The 18,248-nt window shown below is 48.8% G+C and overlaps 7 protein-coding genes across 7 annotated transcripts; 3 read left to right on the top strand and 4 right to left on the bottom strand.

Moving 5' to 3' along the window:
- Positions 1–802: 802 nt before the first annotated feature.
- Positions 803–2,985, bottom strand: N7511_008883 (putative Ste20-like serine/threonine protein kinase; the record flags this gene model as incomplete). Its single annotated transcript, XM_057131260.1, has 4 exons — positions 803–2,391; positions 2,451–2,767; positions 2,836–2,866; positions 2,934–2,985. The coding sequence occupies 4 exons, from the start codon at positions 2,983–2,985 to the stop codon at positions 803–805; spliced, it is 1,989 nt and encodes a 662-aa protein (XP_056979248.1).
- Positions 2,986–4,184: 1,199 nt separating this feature from the next.
- Positions 4,185–5,789, bottom strand: N7511_008882 (DNA-protein crosslink repair co-factor UBX5; the record flags this gene model as incomplete). The annotated part of the gene is made up of 2 exons (XM_057131259.1): positions 4,185–5,257; positions 5,315–5,789. The coding sequence occupies 2 exons, from the start codon at positions 5,787–5,789 to the stop codon at positions 4,185–4,187; spliced, it is 1,548 nt and encodes a 515-aa protein (XP_056979247.1).
- Positions 5,790–6,189: 400 nt separating this feature from the next.
- On the top strand, positions 6,190–8,208 carry N7511_008881 (AAA family ATPase CDC6; the record flags this gene model as incomplete). The annotated part of the gene is made up of 3 exons (XM_057131258.1): positions 6,190–6,235; positions 6,285–6,527; positions 6,584–8,208. 3 exons carry the CDS (start codon positions 6,190–6,192, stop codon positions 8,206–8,208), a joined length of 1,914 nt encoding a protein of 637 aa, XP_056979246.1.
- Positions 8,209–8,486: 278 nt separating this feature from the next.
- On the bottom strand, positions 8,487–10,275 carry N7511_008880 (T6SS phospholipase effector Tle1-like catalytic domain-containing protein; the record flags this gene model as incomplete). Its single annotated transcript, XM_057131257.1, has 2 exons — positions 8,487–10,106; positions 10,177–10,275. 2 exons carry the CDS (start codon positions 10,273–10,275, stop codon positions 8,487–8,489), a joined length of 1,719 nt encoding a protein of 572 aa, XP_056979245.1.
- An 869-nt stretch (positions 10,276–11,144) lies between these two features.
- On the top strand, positions 11,145–12,164 carry N7511_008879 (uncharacterized protein; the record flags this gene model as incomplete). Its single annotated transcript, XM_057131256.1, has 3 exons — positions 11,145–11,210; positions 11,270–11,513; positions 11,569–12,164. 3 exons carry the CDS (start codon positions 11,145–11,147, stop codon positions 12,162–12,164), a joined length of 906 nt encoding a protein of 301 aa, XP_056979244.1.
- Positions 12,165–12,526: 362 nt separating this feature from the next.
- On the top strand, positions 12,527–13,986 carry N7511_008878 (D-serine ammonia-lyase DSD1; the record flags this gene model as incomplete). The annotated part of the gene is made up of 4 exons (XM_057131255.1): positions 12,527–12,697; positions 12,757–12,873; positions 12,961–13,450; positions 13,535–13,986. 4 exons carry the CDS (start codon positions 12,527–12,529, stop codon positions 13,984–13,986), a joined length of 1,230 nt encoding a protein of 409 aa, XP_056979243.1.
- Positions 13,987–14,285: 299 nt separating this feature from the next.
- N7511_008877 (non-ribosomal peptide synthetase) lies at positions 14,286–17,309 on the bottom strand (the record flags this gene model as incomplete). The annotated part of the gene is made up of 1 exon (XM_057131254.1): positions 14,286–17,309. One exon carries the CDS (start codon positions 17,307–17,309, stop codon positions 14,286–14,288), a length of 3,024 nt encoding a protein of 1,007 aa, XP_056979242.1.
- Positions 17,310–18,248: the final 939 nt, after the last annotated feature.

Raw genomic sequence — 18,248 nt, 5'->3', positions numbered from 1 at the left:
TCTCGTGGTCAACTCAACTTTACATGATCTAGTCATAGCGATGTGTTAGAACGGTATTTTGAGACCAGCAAGCCAGAAAATAGCAATCTGGTCTGTATCAGTGAAGAGGAAGCCCTTTCGATTATCTTTGGTTGTATTTGATTTGGCTCCCTCGATTAAAGCACGTCAAGCTTGTTATACGCATGTAGCAAAAGAGATAGATAGATCCCAGAGACTCAGTAGCTACCAGGTGTCAGTACTAGAAGCAATTAACCATGGACTTTTTATATTAATCCACACGTGTATGCCACAACAAGCTGCTACCGGTGTCTTGAGCATGGACATGCAGTGTGGCAACTATGAGGTGTAAAGTAAACATCTGCACTAACATCATGCTACGCGATAAGACGCGTCTCTGTCTGTCTATGCCTCAAAGATAAATGGCATCGTTTACAGCAACAAACCTTTGAGATGCAGTAGGCTCGTAGATGACATGTTAAGACGCGTCGTGTCAACCACATACATGATTGAACACAACACAGAGAAAAGGTCTCCTAGGATGTTCATTACTCTAGGCAAGATGCAAATGAAGAAATGGAGAGATAAGAATAAGATAATGATATAGTTAGAACTAACAATAAGAAGTAGCAACTTCACTTCAGCGGATAAAAATAAATTGTGATCAATACATGCATCAGAAACAACAGTAGAGGGTACAGAGTATGATAGTGGGTGAAAGGTCAATTATAATGCTCAAAATCGAATCATAAGTAACCCACTATCATTCTCCGTACCCTCTGCTGAAGTTTTAAACTGAACAGGACTAGGAAGAGGATCCCGGCGAAGGGGACGAAGATACTGTGGGCTGCAGGCGAACCAGGACCTCTTCAAGGAATGCATCAAGAACAGCATTGACGCCACCACCCATGTCGATAGGGTCCTCCATGTCCCAGCGGTGGAGGTTGGTGATAGCACGCGCAATATCCTCAGCAACTGATTCCATGCCTCGGTGGATACGGACGCTTCGTTCGAAGTTTTTCTCCTCGGCTGGTGTGGCGGGCACTTCGCGACCTGGCTCAAGTGCGACGAGGTGACGACGACGGCGGTCCATAGCGGCGCGGAGAGCTGGAAGAACTACTGCTCCGCACGCGGTATCGACCTCGGTCTCAGGGAGAGGACGAGTCGACTGCCGGTCATTTGGGGTGGGAGGAGTGGAAGGAATTGGTCGCTCGTTCATGTTGGTTGGTGCTCGTTTTGATTTGAGGGCTGAAGGTTGCTTCACGTTTTGTGGTTGCTCCGCTTGTCTCTGGAGACCGGAGGACTGACGAGTACGTGGAGATTGAGGTTGAGGAGCAAAAGAATCGTTGGCAGGACGTGAAAGAGGCGCTGGCTTGCGCGGGAGTTGAGCGGATGGAGTCCGAGATTCTTGCAGAGAAATCTTAGACAATTGTTTTGTCGGAGTGCCTTGAGTTTGGATTGTAGACTTGGAAGATGCAGTCGTGTCACGACTGCCTGCGTAGTTTAATACGGCTTGTGCGTATTGCTCGTTCAATGGAGAGCTGTCTTTGTGCTTTGGAGGTAGCGGAGACTTGGGCTTGACAGGAGATAACGGAGAATATGTCGGAGATTGCTTCAGAGGAGAGGATGGCGCAGATGGAGGAAGAGGAGTCTTGGTAGGGGAGATGTTAAGAGGATTTAGAGAGGTTTGTTGACGTGGTTGAAGAGGTGATGGCGCATGATTGGGCGATTCATCACACAGGTCCCAGTCCTCTGTCTCTTTGGCCCGGAAGTTCGGGTCGGAGTCTTTCATTGGCCGCAGAGGAACAGCATTCGCTTTGCCTACCGGACGAACAGTTCCAAAGTCCCAAAGATCTTCATCATCTTGAGACCTAGCCTGCATAGTGTGGTCTGGTTCTCTCTCATCATACTCATACTCGTCATCGTCGTCTCCCTGGCCACGGCGAGTGGCCTGCCAACGCTCAGCGCGCTCAATCAACTCTGTCAAGTACGTGGTTCTCTTGGCACGCTTTACAAACGGATGCTCAAGAAGCTCCTTCGCCGAGGGTCTCTCTTTTGGATCCCGTCGTAGGCACAGCTCAACAAATTGCTTGAATGGCTTGCTGAAGTTGCCATTCAAAGTGGGAGGTGGGTTCTTGGGAATCAAGAACAGCACTTTCATAGGGTGAATATCGGCATATGGAGGGTCGCCACAGGCAAGCTCGATTGCAGTGATACCCAATGACCAGATATCGGCTTTGTAGTCATACCCAGACTGCTTGATGACTTCGGGGGCCATCCAGAAAGGCGTACCTACAAAGGTGTTCTTCTTGGTCATAGTGGCAGAAAGCTGGCCTGAAACTCCGAAGTCTGCCAGCTTGACCTGGCCACTTGCGCTCAGAAGAACGTTCGCGGCTGCAGCGAGGACTGTTAGCCATTGAACGACTTCACTGAATCCGTTTGAGGGTTCATACCTTTGATATCTCGGTGCAGCTTTTGGTCGGTATGGAGATAGTCCAGCCCACGGAGAAGTTCTCGCAAGATAATGGCGATATACTCCTCATGAATGACACCGGGCCGCAGAAGGCCATAGCAGCTGCCACCAGAGCAGAACTCCATGATGATCCACAAGTTGGAACCCTTCAGGTACGAGCCGTGGTATTTCGTGACATATGGTGACTTGAGTTCCGATAGGATAGCGATTTCCTTGATGATATCATCAACTTCATCCTCGGCATTTTCGACATCGATGATCTTGATAGCAACAGATTCTCCGGTTCGCCGGTCAACACTGCATGTGGAGGAATTGAGTCAATGATTTGCCCAAATCCGCAAGATACATCCTGAGTTGCAACTGACCCTTTGTAGACTTTTCCGAAGCTACCGCCACCTGTGCGAGCCGGTTGAGGTTAGAATACGTCCGCTTCAATATGAAACGCGGAGAGCCTGATACATACCGATGCATGTCTGCTTGGTGTAAATCGTCTCTGGATCAATGGGACCCGGCATTTTGACGGTTGACCCAGTCACAGACGAGAGTGAGATGCCGAATACGTTCCACTGGGCAGTCAGTTCATGCAGGACAAGTTCGTGAGCAGGCACCGGGTGGTCAAGGGAGGAGTCAAGCAGTTGATCCACAAATGAAGTGGAATCCAGAATGAGCTTTTGATATTCACATACATACCTTTTACCAGTCCAGCAGCAGTATTTCAAAAGACGAAAGAGTGTCGCAGGGTGCGAGAGCAGGGTGAGGAACCGAAGTATGGCGATTGGAGGACGTGAAGCGACGCAGGTGCGTTGATAAGACAGGCAGCGGCAAATACGAGTCGGGAAAGTGCCTAGCATACGTTCAATTTAGGCAATTTTAGCCGATCTCACTTATTTGAGGAAAATCGAACTATGGAGGACAACCGTGAGATTAACCTGTTCTCAGACGTTGAAGATGCCCTTGTTTATCGACGCGGGGGTTCATTTTGCCGCCGCTTATCGAGGCGGTGAGAACTACGACTCCACACTTCTGTTGATATTTGGAGGTTCTGACGTTTGCTCATGTCTTACCAATTGAGCGTCAAAATGGGCATGATCTTTCCTTATATTGAACGTACTCATGTACAAAGAGCTAGACAGCGAGCCCAGTATAGTGGTATTGGAGGAAAGTTGGCAGACCGCCTCCTGGCGGTAACTTATTCAACCCGGGACTGGGCTACATTACAAGACTATCTGTTGTGATCCTATTGCGATGGACATACAAACAATTTGCTGCTATATTCCACCTAAGAACCGTACATAAACCGAGCCCCAAACGAGCACGTGTGTCTTGTCAAACTAGTAGTCGAGCCCTAACGCAATTGCCCTCAGTCTACATAGGACGAGGGCACGTGCCGTGGGGAAACCCTAGCAGAAATTGACATTCTTCGGCATTGAGATAAGGTGCCAAGGTTTGCGAGCGTGCGAAGTTTACAGTAATCAAATTCAATATCATGAGTCATGGCATTGACTGCAATGCATCTTTGCAGTTCTATTTTCTCAAAAAAGCCCCATGCTGAGAATAGTAGGACACACAGACGGTATGTTCGTCTCAGTGATGTGAAAGAAGCCTTGGAACTAAACTGAGACCCCATGGGGTCCAAATCATTCCCATCAACGCCTGGCCGAAGCAAAGAAAAGGCGGCAACGCATGACGGGACTGAAAGACAAAGATATCACGTTTATTCTTCCAGATATCCGATATTAACAGTACCGTTCTTCAATCCTGCATCTGCAATGCTGATGTTGAGCTGATCGATGAGGTTTTTACCCATGTTGTTCAGCTCAAACTCCACACCGGCCTTGTCCGCCACAGGTGGCTCCGCCTTGAGCCATTCGTAAATGCGCTGGACAGGGTCTGAAACTGCGAACCGGCGAATGACTCTGCCGGATGGATGGCGAAATTGAATACGTGTAGTGGTAGCTGGGTCATTGGCTGGTTCAACATGCGGTTGGTTGGTAGGAATCGCTGAGAATGCAGAGGCTTCACCAACAGCAACTTCCTCGGAATCATCCATATCCACATCATCAGTGGCTCGAGCCTTGCCCTTGACATCTTCAGTGCTTCGGGTGAGATCATCAGGGTCCTCGACCGTTTGACCCGAAGCTGCTGCCCCCAGGCTGTTTCTCATTGCCATCTCCATCATCTCCTCCTCGGTCATTGCATCCACATTCTTATCTTTCTTGTCCGACTTCCGCTTCGCCACGGGGTTGCGCACATTGTGGTTCAAGCTGTACCGATCAAGGAACTCGTGAAGTTGCATTAAAAAATCAGCGGGCTTCATCAGAGGTGGTCCAGACCAGACCTTCATCTGTTCACCGGTTCGAGGGTCCACGATGGCAATGTGGGGGTAATTGTCGGAGACGTCGCTTCCTTGGAAGTAGTACTGGAGATAGGAAGATGCACGAGGGTCGTCCTTCGAGTACTGAATGAAGATGAAATGCTCTTTGATGGTCTCTTGCACACCTTTGTCCTTCCACAAATCGCGGTTCAAAACCTGGCAGTCAAAGACTGAGGCGTCTTGAACATTAACGATTAACCATTTCTGGTTTTCCTTTCCTTCATCTCGCGCGACGTCCCAAGAAAGGCGCGACATGATCTCAAAGGGAGGACGATACATTTCAGCAAGCATGTTAGACTTGGATGAGACTTCCGAAGCACCTCCGGTGGCGACAGAAAGTTCTTCGCGACGAGCTTCTTCCCCGCCGGTCCATATTGAGGAGGATTCTCTCTGGTTGAAGATACCGGGGCGACCTAAAAGAGTTGTCAGTCAAAGCTTTGTGATAGTTCAAGGGCTCCAGAATTACCTACCACCTCGTTGACGAGCTCGTAGTTGGCTAAGGATATCCGTGTGCATGTCTTCACCACTGTCAAAGTCCGCACCGGGCCCCACCAATGTCTCTGTTGTTCGTGCCATCGGCGCCCTCACTTCCTCTTCATTATCCTGACCACCACCATACATCTCTTGTTGGAGGCGTCGGGCCATCGCTTCGTCATCGTCAAACGTGCCTCCACTGGCCGGCATAGTGGGGTGGTGGACTCGGTTCGCGGATGTGGTTTCGTCATCAGAGTCGGAGTCGATATTCACCACCTCCCGATCTGAACTCGAGAAGCCGGTTGGAGCGGTAGGTTGAGATGGTTCAGCAGTTAGAGGAGCACCTCCGTTCTCAAAATAGAGCTGCATCGCTTGTTCGATTTGAAATTCAGTGATCTGCAGATACTGTATGGCCAGCTCCGGCGTGGAGCTGGTGATCTCAGTAAACTGAGCTACCACGTCGTTATCCATTATTGGCTGCGAGAGAAATGTTGCCAAAGAGAGGGTGATAGAGAGAAGTCGAATGAGGCGACTCTGATATCAGAGAGCTTAGCGGGTGTTGTGGAGACTTCGAGAGATTGTGTGAGGGGATGGTGGATGCAGTGCAAATGATGCAAACCTGAGATTCACCACTTGCAGAACCTGCAAGCCCGAGAGTAGACAAAGAAGCAAGACTGAAAGGAGTCAAGATCAAAGAAATTGTAAGGCTGACCTCTGTCAATCGGGGAAATCAGTGACGCGGCTGACTAAGAGTGCACGTGTGGTTGATAAGCCCCGCCGTAGCACGCGCGACGCGTGACGCGAGACATTAATTACACTTCCTATCTCGGATCCTGCCATTTCTTCCCTCATCGCTCCTTCGCTTATTGATATGGCTGGGACTGTCTTGGGAAAGCGCTCTCGTGGCGATGCGGAAGGTAAGACCATTCCATTTCTCTCCTTCCTTCCCTCTCTAACTCCCCACAGGATTACCAGTGCGTACCGCAAGCAAGCGCCGGACAATTGCCCCCCGATCCCGACAAGAACCGGCTCCTACTCAATCGTTACGGCGGACAAGGTCGACTGTGAAGAAGACCGTTGATCAATCCAATCAAGAGGACAGCAAGGAGAATATTGTCTCGGATGTTTCAAAGCACACCCTCCGCGACGACGAGCCGCGGTCTCCGGTCAAAGCTAAAACACTTCTGCAGGTCCCAGAGTCAGTGGGCGGTACGTTGATACTTCTCGGATAGTAATTATTTTTGGAGACTGATTTTTATGAACAGAAGAGCCTACAAAGCCCGCCGAGTTCAAGACACCCTCGAAGTCCCGATTCAGGGACGCCCTACCACAATCTCCAGTCACACCCAGACATCGGGTTCAGGTGGGCGCGAAGGCTTTAACCCCACGTACTCCCCGGCATGCGGATCTTCCTCCAACTCCACGACAGAGCGCTACTCCAACGATCACGCAGCAGACCGTGTACTCCCAAGCCCGACAACTATTCGCTCGTGGTGCTACATCCGGCCGCTTAGTTGGACGAGACACAGAAAGAGAAAAACTGGTCACCTTTATTAAAGAGGGGGTCTTATCGCGCAATGGAGGCTGTCTTTACGTCAGTGGCCCTCCTGGGACTGGAAAGAGTGCTATGGTTCAGGAAGTATGCGCAGACCTTGACCTATCCGAAGTCAGAGTGTCGCATGTCAACTGCGCAAGCATGCGTATGTCACGGGATGTCTATAGTAAGCTCATCCAAGATTTCTGCGAGGATACAGATGTGTTCAAGAAGAGCGAGGCGGATCGTCTAAAGTCCATGTTCATTCCGTCCAAGAAAGGCAATGATATGTTCCTAGTTACTCTGGATGAGATTGATCACCTACTCAATGGCGATTCTGGAGTGTTGCAGTCTCTATTCGAGTGGTCTCTACTGAAAAACTCCAAGCTGATGCTCATTGGCATCGCTAACGCCCTGGATTTAACCGACCGCTCACTCCCACAACTCAAGGCTAAGAACCTGAAGCCCCGGTTGCTACCGTTTTTGCCGTACAGTGCAACATCTATTGCTAATGTCATGACCAATCGTCTTCGATCATTGCTTCCTCCGGGAACAGAGTCCGACCCGAAGCTGGTTCCTTTCGTTCAGCCTGCCGCCATTCAGCTCTGCTCCAAGAAGGTATCTTCGCAAACGGGTGACTTGCGCAAAGCCTTTGAGCTTATCAAACGAGCAATTGATGTCATTGAACAGGAGACTTTGCAGAAGCTGGAGAAACAAGCCAAGGAATCCGAGAATGTTTCTATCCTGGCGGAGAACTCCAATCTGTCTTCGCCTGTCAAAGGAGGTGCTGGCTCGAAGCCAACATCGATATCAAGTTACACAGTCATCACGGCTCCCCGAGCCAGTATTGCGCACATTGCCCGAATTACGTCTGCGGCATTTGGTCAAGGTACCGTTCAAAGACTTCAAAGTCTAAATCTTCAGCAAAAAGCGGCAGTCTGTTCCTTGATTGCACTTGAACGGAAACGCCGCCAATTTGAGGTCCCAAGCACGCCCTCCAAGTCGCGATCTTCGGCACCTACGGTGAAACAAGCTTTCGACACATATTGCGCGTTGTGCCGCAATGATAATATTCTCCACCCTTTGACAGCCACAGAGTTCAAAGATGTTCTAAGCAATTTGGAAACGATGGGTTTGGTTGGTGAGTATCAGGGCCGTGGCCGCGGTGGAACTGTGGCTGGCGGTACAGATATTCGCCGGACGCCTTCCAAGTCTGGCCATGCGCCATCAACACCTCACAAGGCTCTGGACGAACAAGGTCTTGTTTGCTTCGTCTCTCAGCAGGAGATTGAGAGTCAGATCGTCGGACCTGGCGAGGGAATCCTTCGACGCCTGCTTCGCGGCGAGGGAATCTGATCTTCACATCCTTTTTCCAGCATGCATGTTCCATTTATTATTACCCCCTACTGCATCTTTGGAGTCGACGCTGGCATTTCGTTCTTATTTTATCATTTTTGGAGTTTGCATGTGCGGAGTCGGCATTTCATCTCATTCTTAGCGTCTTTGGGTCACGGATTTCCTTTGTCATTCAGCCTGTCGAAAACCAAGTCAAGATCTTGGGCTCAGATTAGAAAACATAAAAAGAATCAGAAACGACTTGTATAATATATTTCCACTTTTCCCCAGCCAAATTTCTATAGATGATCATCTTGACAGAGATCCTCAATCTTTCGAACATAGGTTTGTCTAACCAAATCGCCCTCATTCTTGCAGACTTGCCAGTTTCCAATTCCATATCTTGGAGGGGCTCTCTTGACACCCCTTCCACCTCCACCGATAATAAGATTTCCAGGTCGATATTTTGGATCAATTTCCATCCGATGTATAGCAGAAATGTGAATCTGAGCATCTTCCGGGATATCACGCACCTCGCCACAAGGAAGAGGCCAACGAATCGGCTTCCAGGATCCATCTGACTGCAGGTCCATTCTGCGGAAAGGCAAGTATTCCATTAATCTCCATGAAAGGGTTGATAATGCTGATACACCACCGCCATATGTGAGGGTGTCATGTACGATGCCCTGGTCCATGGTTTGCTGAAGTGCATCGCGGTATATATTCGGCTTGGTATCTTCCAGAGATCGGTGTGACTCGATTGCCTCGTCGCGGCAGTTGAATTGTTCGAGCTTTTCGGGGTCAAACTCGAGTCCTGCCAATTGGGCTTCCTTGACCATCCACACAAGTGGGATGTGACTGAGTGGCCAGGGATCTTTTGGATTGAGGATCCAGCCACCTCCAACGTCGCCATGTTGTCCTGGAAACCATACCTCTGCCACATCTTGTTCGTCGTCATCGTCTCCTGTGTCGCTTGATACATTGAGATGTGAAGGTCGAAGAGACAGCCCGGAGACACCACTTCTCTGTGAAACATCATCCCCGAGTAAATTCCCAGTCCTCGGCCCTTCGACACTAGCCCGCCTATTAGGTGAATGGCTATGTCCACGATATCTCTGGCCTTCGTTGAGAACTCTTAAAGACCCCCGTCTTGGAATCTGCGCCGTCTGCCTCTCATTTTCAGGCCTATCCAACACAATTTCAGGAACATTGACCTTCTCACTCTCTTCATTCTGACGAGACAAAAGACGTCTCAACCCAAGCGAAGGCGAATGTTTCTCTTTAGACCCCTTTGGCCGAACTTCATACAGAAGATCCTGTCGGAACTTGGCCCGTCGCTCATCGATAGAAACTGCATGCCGAATCACCCTCGCCGAACTTTGCGCCGTATAAGGAAATTTACTTCTCTCCATCCAAGCATTCTCAAAGACAGGCACACTATTCACCGTATCAAACAAACCCAAAAACTGGATCCGTCCAACAGGACGACTAAACGTCTCCCGAAATGCCTTCATAAACATGAACAATCGATGTCGCTCTTCATGGTCATGGTCTGTCGTATCCCGCCGCTGCTGCCACTTCGCAAACGTCTTCCAGGCAAATCGGATCATCTCTTCATTTCCTGGTTGTAGCAGACCGACAAAGTCCAGCATTTCTGCGAGGAACCGTGCAGTGTAGGACCCACGACTAAACCCGAAGAAGTAGATTTTGTCGCCTGGCGCATAGTATCGCATGAGAAATTTATAGCCCCCAAGCACGTGTTCGTCGAATGAGGAGCCTAAGGCTGCGTCTTTCGCTTTTTTGTAGGAGGATTTCACGCGTTCCAGCCTGCTTTTCCCACCAAAGTTGTTGCTAGTTACGTAGGTCCCGATTCCAGGCTGGTAGTAGTGGTATTGGTGGCTTTTGCTTCGGTCCAGCATCTAGATTGAGTAGTATCAGACATCGCTCATCGCGATAGATGGCCCGTGGAATTCAATTGGGGGGACTTACGCGATAGATCTTGACGAGATTCGTGTCGGATGCATCACCAGCGAATTTGTTACCGGTGCCATCGAAACACAGCACGAATTGTTTTGGCTGGATATTCATATTCAATACTTTAATTGGATCTTATCACGATAGAATAGATTGCCGTGGGTTGTTGATCTAGGGCTGAAGGCAAAGAATAACGACTTAACATTAGATATAACGACGAACGATAGAGGTGTAACAACCATAACAGGGTGCGGTCAAATCATAATTCACCGGTTCAACACGGGCCAGAGTCTATACAGGTCTATGGCTTGCAGATCTCTGTGGCTGCAAGAAGCTGCAAGTTCGCATTTGTCGCGGCAGACATGGGCTTGATCATGGCATGTCATTGGTCTACATCTACTTTCAGGGATGCTGCAGGTGCTGCAGCTTTGTCGTAGCTGTTTGTTTCTCTTTGCGGTCAGCATGTTAAAATTACCATCTGAGGATTTGTTCCACTGTTTGAGCTTTGCTTTTTTATACTATTGAGTTTCGCTTCTAACCTAAAATAGTGAACAAACGACACAGCAGATGATACGCGCCACAGTGGTTTGTCAACCAGGCAAAGTGCCATGATGCTTTTGTTTTGCAATACTGACCTTCCGAGACTTGATTTCTACGCTGTTCGCTTAAAACCTCACCTTTTTCCCATGCACCACTGTGGTCTTCCAAGGTTGTCATTTCCGTGCCTCGGCTTATAAATCATGGTGGCGCCCCGGGACAGGAACCGCGCCCTTCAGGGTCGGGTCGAGCCAATAGGCGCAAGGAGACATTGAGAGAAGCCCCAGAGTTGCCCGAGAGTCGCAAAAGGAAATGAAAAGAGCCGGGGAAAACATGGGAAAGGTGGAAGTTTTGAAACATGAGTCACGTTGTACCTTGGCAAAAGAAACTATATGAGGAACACTTGGAACTCCCTCGGAAAAGATCTTCAACTGCAACATTTGACAATGTCTCTACCCATTTCAGCAGACAACCCTTTTCAGGTCTTGATTGCCGAGTCAAATGATGATCCAGTAAGTGACCTGATCTCAGGGATTGAAGGCGCGCCGAGATCTAATCTCTGCCTTCCAAGACTCAATTGCAATCGCGGTATGAAAAGCACCGGACAAATCGCAATGAACAGCAGAGAGGGAAGATTCTAGCAGAAGACTTCCCCGGCTGGTCTCTGGATGAGATTCTCATGAAACTCGACGGACCCGCGAAAGAGGAAGAATTCCTCGATCCGCGCAATTGCCTCGTGATTTGGGCCCGGCCTCCTCCTCACGTCCAAGATATGATCTCGTTCGTTCAAGAGGAATTGAGGAAGGTTGCTCCGAGTAAGTTGAAGCGAAATTTGTCGATACTCCGGATTTCACTCACGCGATTGGACAGCGCTTTGGCTTATGCCCCGGGAAAATCTACATACAACGGTCCTGGAAGTGGCCCATTCTTTAACCGAGGCGCAGATTGATGATCTTGTGAAAACGCTCAAGTCTTCCACAACAATTACCCAGGCACAGATTGCAGAACACCCACTTGCGCACCAGTCACGTCTTTTGAAGCCGATGGTGAGCTTCGATGCTTCCGCGATGGCGCTTAGCTTTGCACCTGCTGCGGGCGAACCTTCTGCAGAACAATCGGCTGGACATGATGATCAATATACGTATCATCACCTTCGTCGAGATGTATTTGACATGGTTCGAGCCGCTGGGATTCCAGTTGCTTCGCGCTATATTGTTCCATCGGCGCATGTGACTATCGCGCGTTTCATCACTCAAGATGGATTCGAAGTCGCTGGCCAAGTTGATCATGCACGCGTGAAGCTGATAATCGATAAAATTGGCGAGATCAACGAGAAATTAGAAAGCATGTATTGGCCCCAGCCTGGTGACACTCAACCCGAAAAGGGTGAATGGGTTGTTGGAAAGGGCCAAGGCCTTGTCATTCGGAAAGGTCGTCTTTGGTATGGAGGAGGAGAAAATGTGTAGTTCAAAAAGGGTATTTAGACATCTAGACACGCAATTAGTCTGATATTTCTTTTGTATTTTAACTTACAAGTTATCGCGGAAACCCGAACTAGTTGCATCAGAGTCCATCCAGTTTAGACCACCATCCCACGCTATGCACATGAACCAAGCAACAAACCCAACTCCCAGCAGCATTTGCTAATTGGAGCCATAAACGCCAATCCCATTGACGTCCCATTGACATCCCATTGCAACCATCCCCCCATGCCCCCGCAGAAACCCCCATACCCCCACGCCCGACGTTAACCCCACAGCGGCTTCAGATATAAACCCGCGAGGCGCAATGACGACCCCTGTACATTCCACCACACATCCCTGTCACAATGGACTATTCCCTACAGAATCACGCTTCATACATTGGCCGCCCGGTTTCGGAGCTTCCAACTCCATCGTTGATCCTCAGCAAGCCTGTTCTAGAGCGGAACACTCGAATCCTACTAGATGATGTCAAACGGCTCGGGATTTCCTTTCGGCCCCATGTGAAGACTCTCAAGGTGCGTTGAGATATTAATTGAAATGATACCACTGTATGCTAATTCCATTGAGCTTACAGTGCACTGAAGTGACGCGCATGATGCTCGGCGATGGCGAGCACCGCCGGATAGTCGCTTCGACATTAAGCGAGATCCGGGGGGCATTGGATCTTGTCAAGGAAGACAAACTAGACGAGGTGATTGAGACAAACCATTTCCAGCTTTCCGATATTTGATATATCTGATATGACTCGCAAAAATGGCAAAATGCTAATACTATCCAGTGCCTCTACGGCCTTCCAGTTTCCGCCAGCGCCCTCCCCCATCTGGAAGAGTTGAACAAAACTGTCAAAATCATCCTGATGATCGACAGCGAACAGCAAATCGATCTCCTTGACTCATTCGCCTCTAAATATTCGTCCACAGTAGTATGGCCGGTCTTCATCAAGATCGATGTTGGCTCTAAGCGCGCAGGAATGGTGAATGATTCACCGTCTCTGCCGAAATTGATCCAGCGTGTCGAGTCCTCTTCTGCGGCTTCTGTTTATGGATTCTATTGTCATGCCGGTCACTCCTATGCATGCCGCACGGAGGATGCTGCCGCAGCTGTGCTACAGACTGAAGTGGAGGGTGTTGTTAACGCAGCTCGATTCTTACTGGATGAGAAGTCTCAAAGGAGAATTGTCGTTTCAGTTGGATCAACACCTACAGCGCACGTTGTTCACAGGCTGCAGGGGGCTTTGCCCGATGGGATGGACTTGGAGCTGCATGCTGGTACGTGAATCATGTTTCTTGTAGAACCGCCTGAGAGGACAGGGCAAGTGGACGACGAAGAGTCAAGCTAACCCTGTTTTACAGGAAACTATCCAACGAATGATCTTCAGCAGGTAGCAACCTCTCTTGTTGAGCCATCTCAACAAGCAGTCCGCATACTAGCGGATGTTTGTAGCGTGTACCCGGAACGCAATGAAGCACTTATCAACGCCGGCACAGTCGCTCTGTCGAAAGAGACGAGTGAGTTCCCTGGGTTTGCTGTTGTCACGGATCGCCCCCAGTGGAGTGTCGTGCGTATGGCACAGGAGCATGGAATCCTTGGCTGGGCGGACTCTGAGCAGACGAGGAGACTTGTCGAAAAGGCTGGGTTGAAATTGACCGCAGAGGATAAGATCGAGAACGCGTTTACGGTTGGTGATAAGGTTTTGCTTTATATTCAGCATGCTTGTATCACTGCAGCTATGCATTTCGCGTATTACGTTGTTGATCAGGATGATATTGTTAGGGAGACTTGGGTGCCGTGGAAGGGCTGGTGATTTCATTTGCGATTCCTGGATCTTATAGATTTATAGAACTTTGACAAAACTTCGACAGTGGGCTAAGGTTCATATAGTATACTGGATAATACCTGGCACTCGAGACGTTTTTCCATTTCCATTTTAGTGCTCATCTCTTGCCGCTTTTTGATCTCAGAGTATATTGAGCACGCCTCGGGTACCTGATCGGGTACCCGCAACCTCGAGTCTCCAACACTCACACGGAGTACTTTCATTTTCACTTCCTTTTGCAATCAAATATCAAAAAGCAACCAAGTTTCATGGTCAATAACTGAAGTTCAAACGGAGTAGAAGCCCTTCGCTCCCCAGAATGCTAAGAAACGGTTCAGTTGATCAGGGCTGAAGGGACTGTATACAATCTCAGGAGCATCGGCCAGAGCGGCAACCGCATTGGTTGAATCATAGTGAGGTGTTTCTCGACTCGTCTCAAACCTGGTCAAGTCACCCCAAACCTTCTCTTGCAGAAGAGGCATCAAGGGCATGAGCGGGTTGTCCTGGTTCTTGGGATCTTGGAGTCGACAAACCCAGTCCCAGTACGGGATTCTCTCGACCGGATATCCAGCATCATTGATGACATCGACCGTCTTCTCCAGGTTGACCGAGTCAGCTGGGTCAGGAGCAACAAGGCTATATGATTGACCCAGGTTGGTATTATCCGAAGCGATGTGAAGCATTGCGTTACAGACATAGTCCACAGTCACGTATTCCATTCGCTGTCTAGGCAAGTGGGGAAACGCACCAATTTGGATCGATCCGACCATCAAGCGAGCAAAAAAGTCGTCAGGGTTTCCACTGCCCGTGTTTGAATCCCCCGTGGTAAAACCGGGCCGATAGATGGCTGTGGGAAGGCCTCTGTCTCGAGCACGGCGTACCATTTGCTCGGATGTCCATTTACTCGCTGCATACCCGATGTCGTATGGAAGACCTTTCAGGTTCGGTTCAAGTGTATCGTCTTCCAAGCATCTTCGTGTACCAAGAATTAATCCATTGGGACCCCAGGCGTCGATACTAGAAGTGAAATGGAACGACTTCAGTCGACCACTGGTAGCAACCTGGAGCACATTCTTTGTACCCAGAACGTTGGCGTCGAAATGGGCCTCGTAGGGCTCACAGAAATTGACTTTCGCTCCAAGGTGGAAGACCACGCTAGCCCAATCAACAAGCCAGGTGAAATCATCCTGTAACAGACCAAGTTTATCTTTGGTGATGTCCCCGTTCAGCACGGTGAGTTTTGAAAGGCTGGAAGAAGTACTGTCCCAAAGATTATATTTCTTCAGTACTTGTTCGATCCGAAGGCGGGGCGTCATATTGTTTCTTTCCCTCACCAGGCAAACAACTTCTTTCACGCCCGGATGACCCAGAAGTCGAGTGAGAAAATTGATACCGACGAATCCAGTAGCTCCAGTCATAAACACGCGACCTTCATTCTCCGAAAGCCATTCTGGGACATCTCCGGGAATGATAGTGAGATTGTCTGCCAGGTACGAATCTTCTCTCCATCGCTCAGATTGGTGTGTTGCCACAGTACCTTCAGCGAACTCTTTCAAGTAGGCAACGAAATCACTAAACCGAGGATTTTCGTGGAGAGCCCGCATAGAAATAGTTCTGCCCATGTTCAAGCGCAATTTGCTGATCAACGTTGCTGACTTGATCGAAGAACCTCCGAGGGTAAAAAAGTCATCTTCATCGCTGATTCTCGGTACACCCAGCAAAGATGACCAAAGATCTCGAGCTAGGGCGATGAGTTCTGAATCTTGATTTTCAGCCCCAGTCTTTGTTTGGGCATCTTCATAGTACTCCCAATAAGACTTCTCAAGGGCTTTAAGGTCCACCTTGTTGCTTTGTGTTAGAGGAAAGCTGGAACAGAACACAATATCACGCGGCACCATATAGGGTGGCATTCGACCAGATGCCCAACTCATAACCCGTTGCTTGGAAATTCCAGCCACTCTACTCGTGACATATGCAACCAGGAACGGCTCTGTTTGCTCATTCCTTCGTAGTTGCTCCACGACAGATCTTGTAAACCAGCCGCTAGTGAGCAGAATCTTTTCCACCTCTTCCAACTCGACACGAAATCCGTCTTGTTTGATCTGTCGGTCTACTCGTCCGATGAAATCCAAGGTATTCGTAGAATAGTCTCGCCACTGTGCCAAATCGCCTGTTTTGTAGAGGCGCACTGCCTCTGGAGTATCGATGCCTAGATCATGCCCTGTGAAATCTAGAAACTGGGAAGCAGTCTCCTCGGGCCGCCCGATATAACCAGGCGAGGTTCCTGGTCCACCGATGAATATTTCCCCAACTGTGTTGTTGGTGGTAATTGGGACAAACTTATCATCTAGTAGAAAGACAATGTCTCCACTAGGCTGACCTATTCCAATCTTCTCGCGCTGCGCTTCTTTCAAAGTTACGAGTTGAAGTGTTGAAAAGCTCGTCGTCTCGGTGGGGCCATAAGTATTCCATAGGCGCTCGGGTGATCCTCCAGATTCCAAGGCCGTACGCATCGCCAACGGACTCGCGACCTCACCCGCCGTCAGTACCTCACGTACGTCTTGAAAGGCCGTAGGGCAAGCGAGAGCCGTAGCGTTAAAGAGCGAGGTTGTCAAGAAAATAACGGTCAATTGGCGTTCGGCTATGAAATCACGGAAGGCAAGAGGATCAATGACAATCTCTCTTGGTACAACGACAATAGTAGAACCAGAAAGAAGGGATGCCCAGACTTCGAAAAGAGAAATATCGAACCCTGAATTGTTGATCAACGCAACACGGTCGGTTGTTTTGAGGGGAGTGACTTTGGTAGATGTGGCAAGGTTGACCAGACTTTCTGGGGTAATATGGACAGCCTTGGGCTTCCCAGTTGATCCAGAGGTGAAAAGGATATGGCTGTGATTTGGGTCCTGCATGATTTTAGATGATGATGAATCTTCTTGACAGAACTCCAAATCATCAGTCGGCATCGGAATGATAGACAGGTCTAAATTCTCGACTTCGGCCGAACCGATTGCATAGCGGACGTTGATATCCCCAAGCATTTTCTTGATTCGAAGGTTGGGCAAACCGGGGTTTAAAGGCACACTTGTCAGATTTAGACGAAGAAGTGCAACCTGTGCAATGACCATCTCGATACTTGGACCAAAGATCACGGCAATTGCCTCATTGGGCTCAAGCGGATATTTCTGAACTGTTTGTGCCAAGGCATCCGCTCTTTTCAAGAGATCATTGTATGTGAGGATACGTGGCCCATCTTCGATAGCCAGGGCACTCGGATTCTGACTAGCAACTTCGGTGAGCAAACGGTTCATCTTTGCTAGCGAGACAATCTTCAACAATATTTGGAAAGAGATTGGTATGATAAATGGAGGAGTGATACAACTCAAGATGGCAAGTGTAATGCAGGGAGCTTCAAGATATAGTAGATAAGGTGTCGCGATACTTGTCTGCGGTATAATGAGATTGGGCCTCTTTAAATATTATTTCACACACACTATCTGAGGTATAGCAGACGGGCAACAGACTCGAGCGCATGTCCCTTCTGTCATACCTACGTAGCTTTTTACTCCTTTTGGTGTACTATGCTGCATGGCTCAAGTATAAGTATCACATCTGATCCAATACCTTCGAATCAGAGGCCCAAAGCAAATGCAGACAGAATTTTAGAGAAATACATTGCATCATGATTTGTTTCTCAAGTGCGATGAGCATCATGTTCCTTGATTTTCAAGAAAGCTCATCTGTGCACATGCCCCTCGGTTCTTGTTTCTAAACTATCCTACGTGTCTACAAGAGTTGAGTGATGACCACGTGGAGGTACATGTAGGTACATGTATGCTCAGTATTGCGTTATAAACTTCGTAAGGTACTTTTCAATTTGTAATGAAACGTCAACCTGAGAGCATTGGCGTATTGACTACTATTCGACATGTCTTCTTGAATCCGCTTTTGTTGAAGTGTGTCAGTTAAGAGATCCCCAGGGTTGATGTTCATGATGCGGTCCAGACGTGCAATACAATAAAATGGGCAATGGGCGGACGATGAATAAACAAGCCAGTCTGTCAGAATCCACAAGGGAATCATAACCTTGCAAAGGTACATCAGAAAACGAAGAACACTTGAAACGGGTCTGAATACCTTAAGCTGACGGATTATGCCGGATGCAGGATACCGGTATACGCTAGTACTAAGGGAACCAACCTTGAGGCAGTTATTAATTTAAAGAACCATTTGATTACCACATAAATACT

The sequence above is a fragment of the Penicillium nucicola genome (genome assembly GCF_028828085.1).
Source record: "Penicillium nucicola strain IBT 29836 chromosome Unknown utg000010l, whole genome shotgun sequence".
In the NCBI taxonomy this organism is placed as follows: domain Eukaryota; kingdom Fungi; phylum Ascomycota; class Eurotiomycetes; order Eurotiales; family Aspergillaceae; genus Penicillium; species Penicillium nucicola.
The sequence above is the reverse complement of the archived record's forward strand: the minus strand, read 5'-3'. Positions and strand labels throughout refer to the sequence as shown.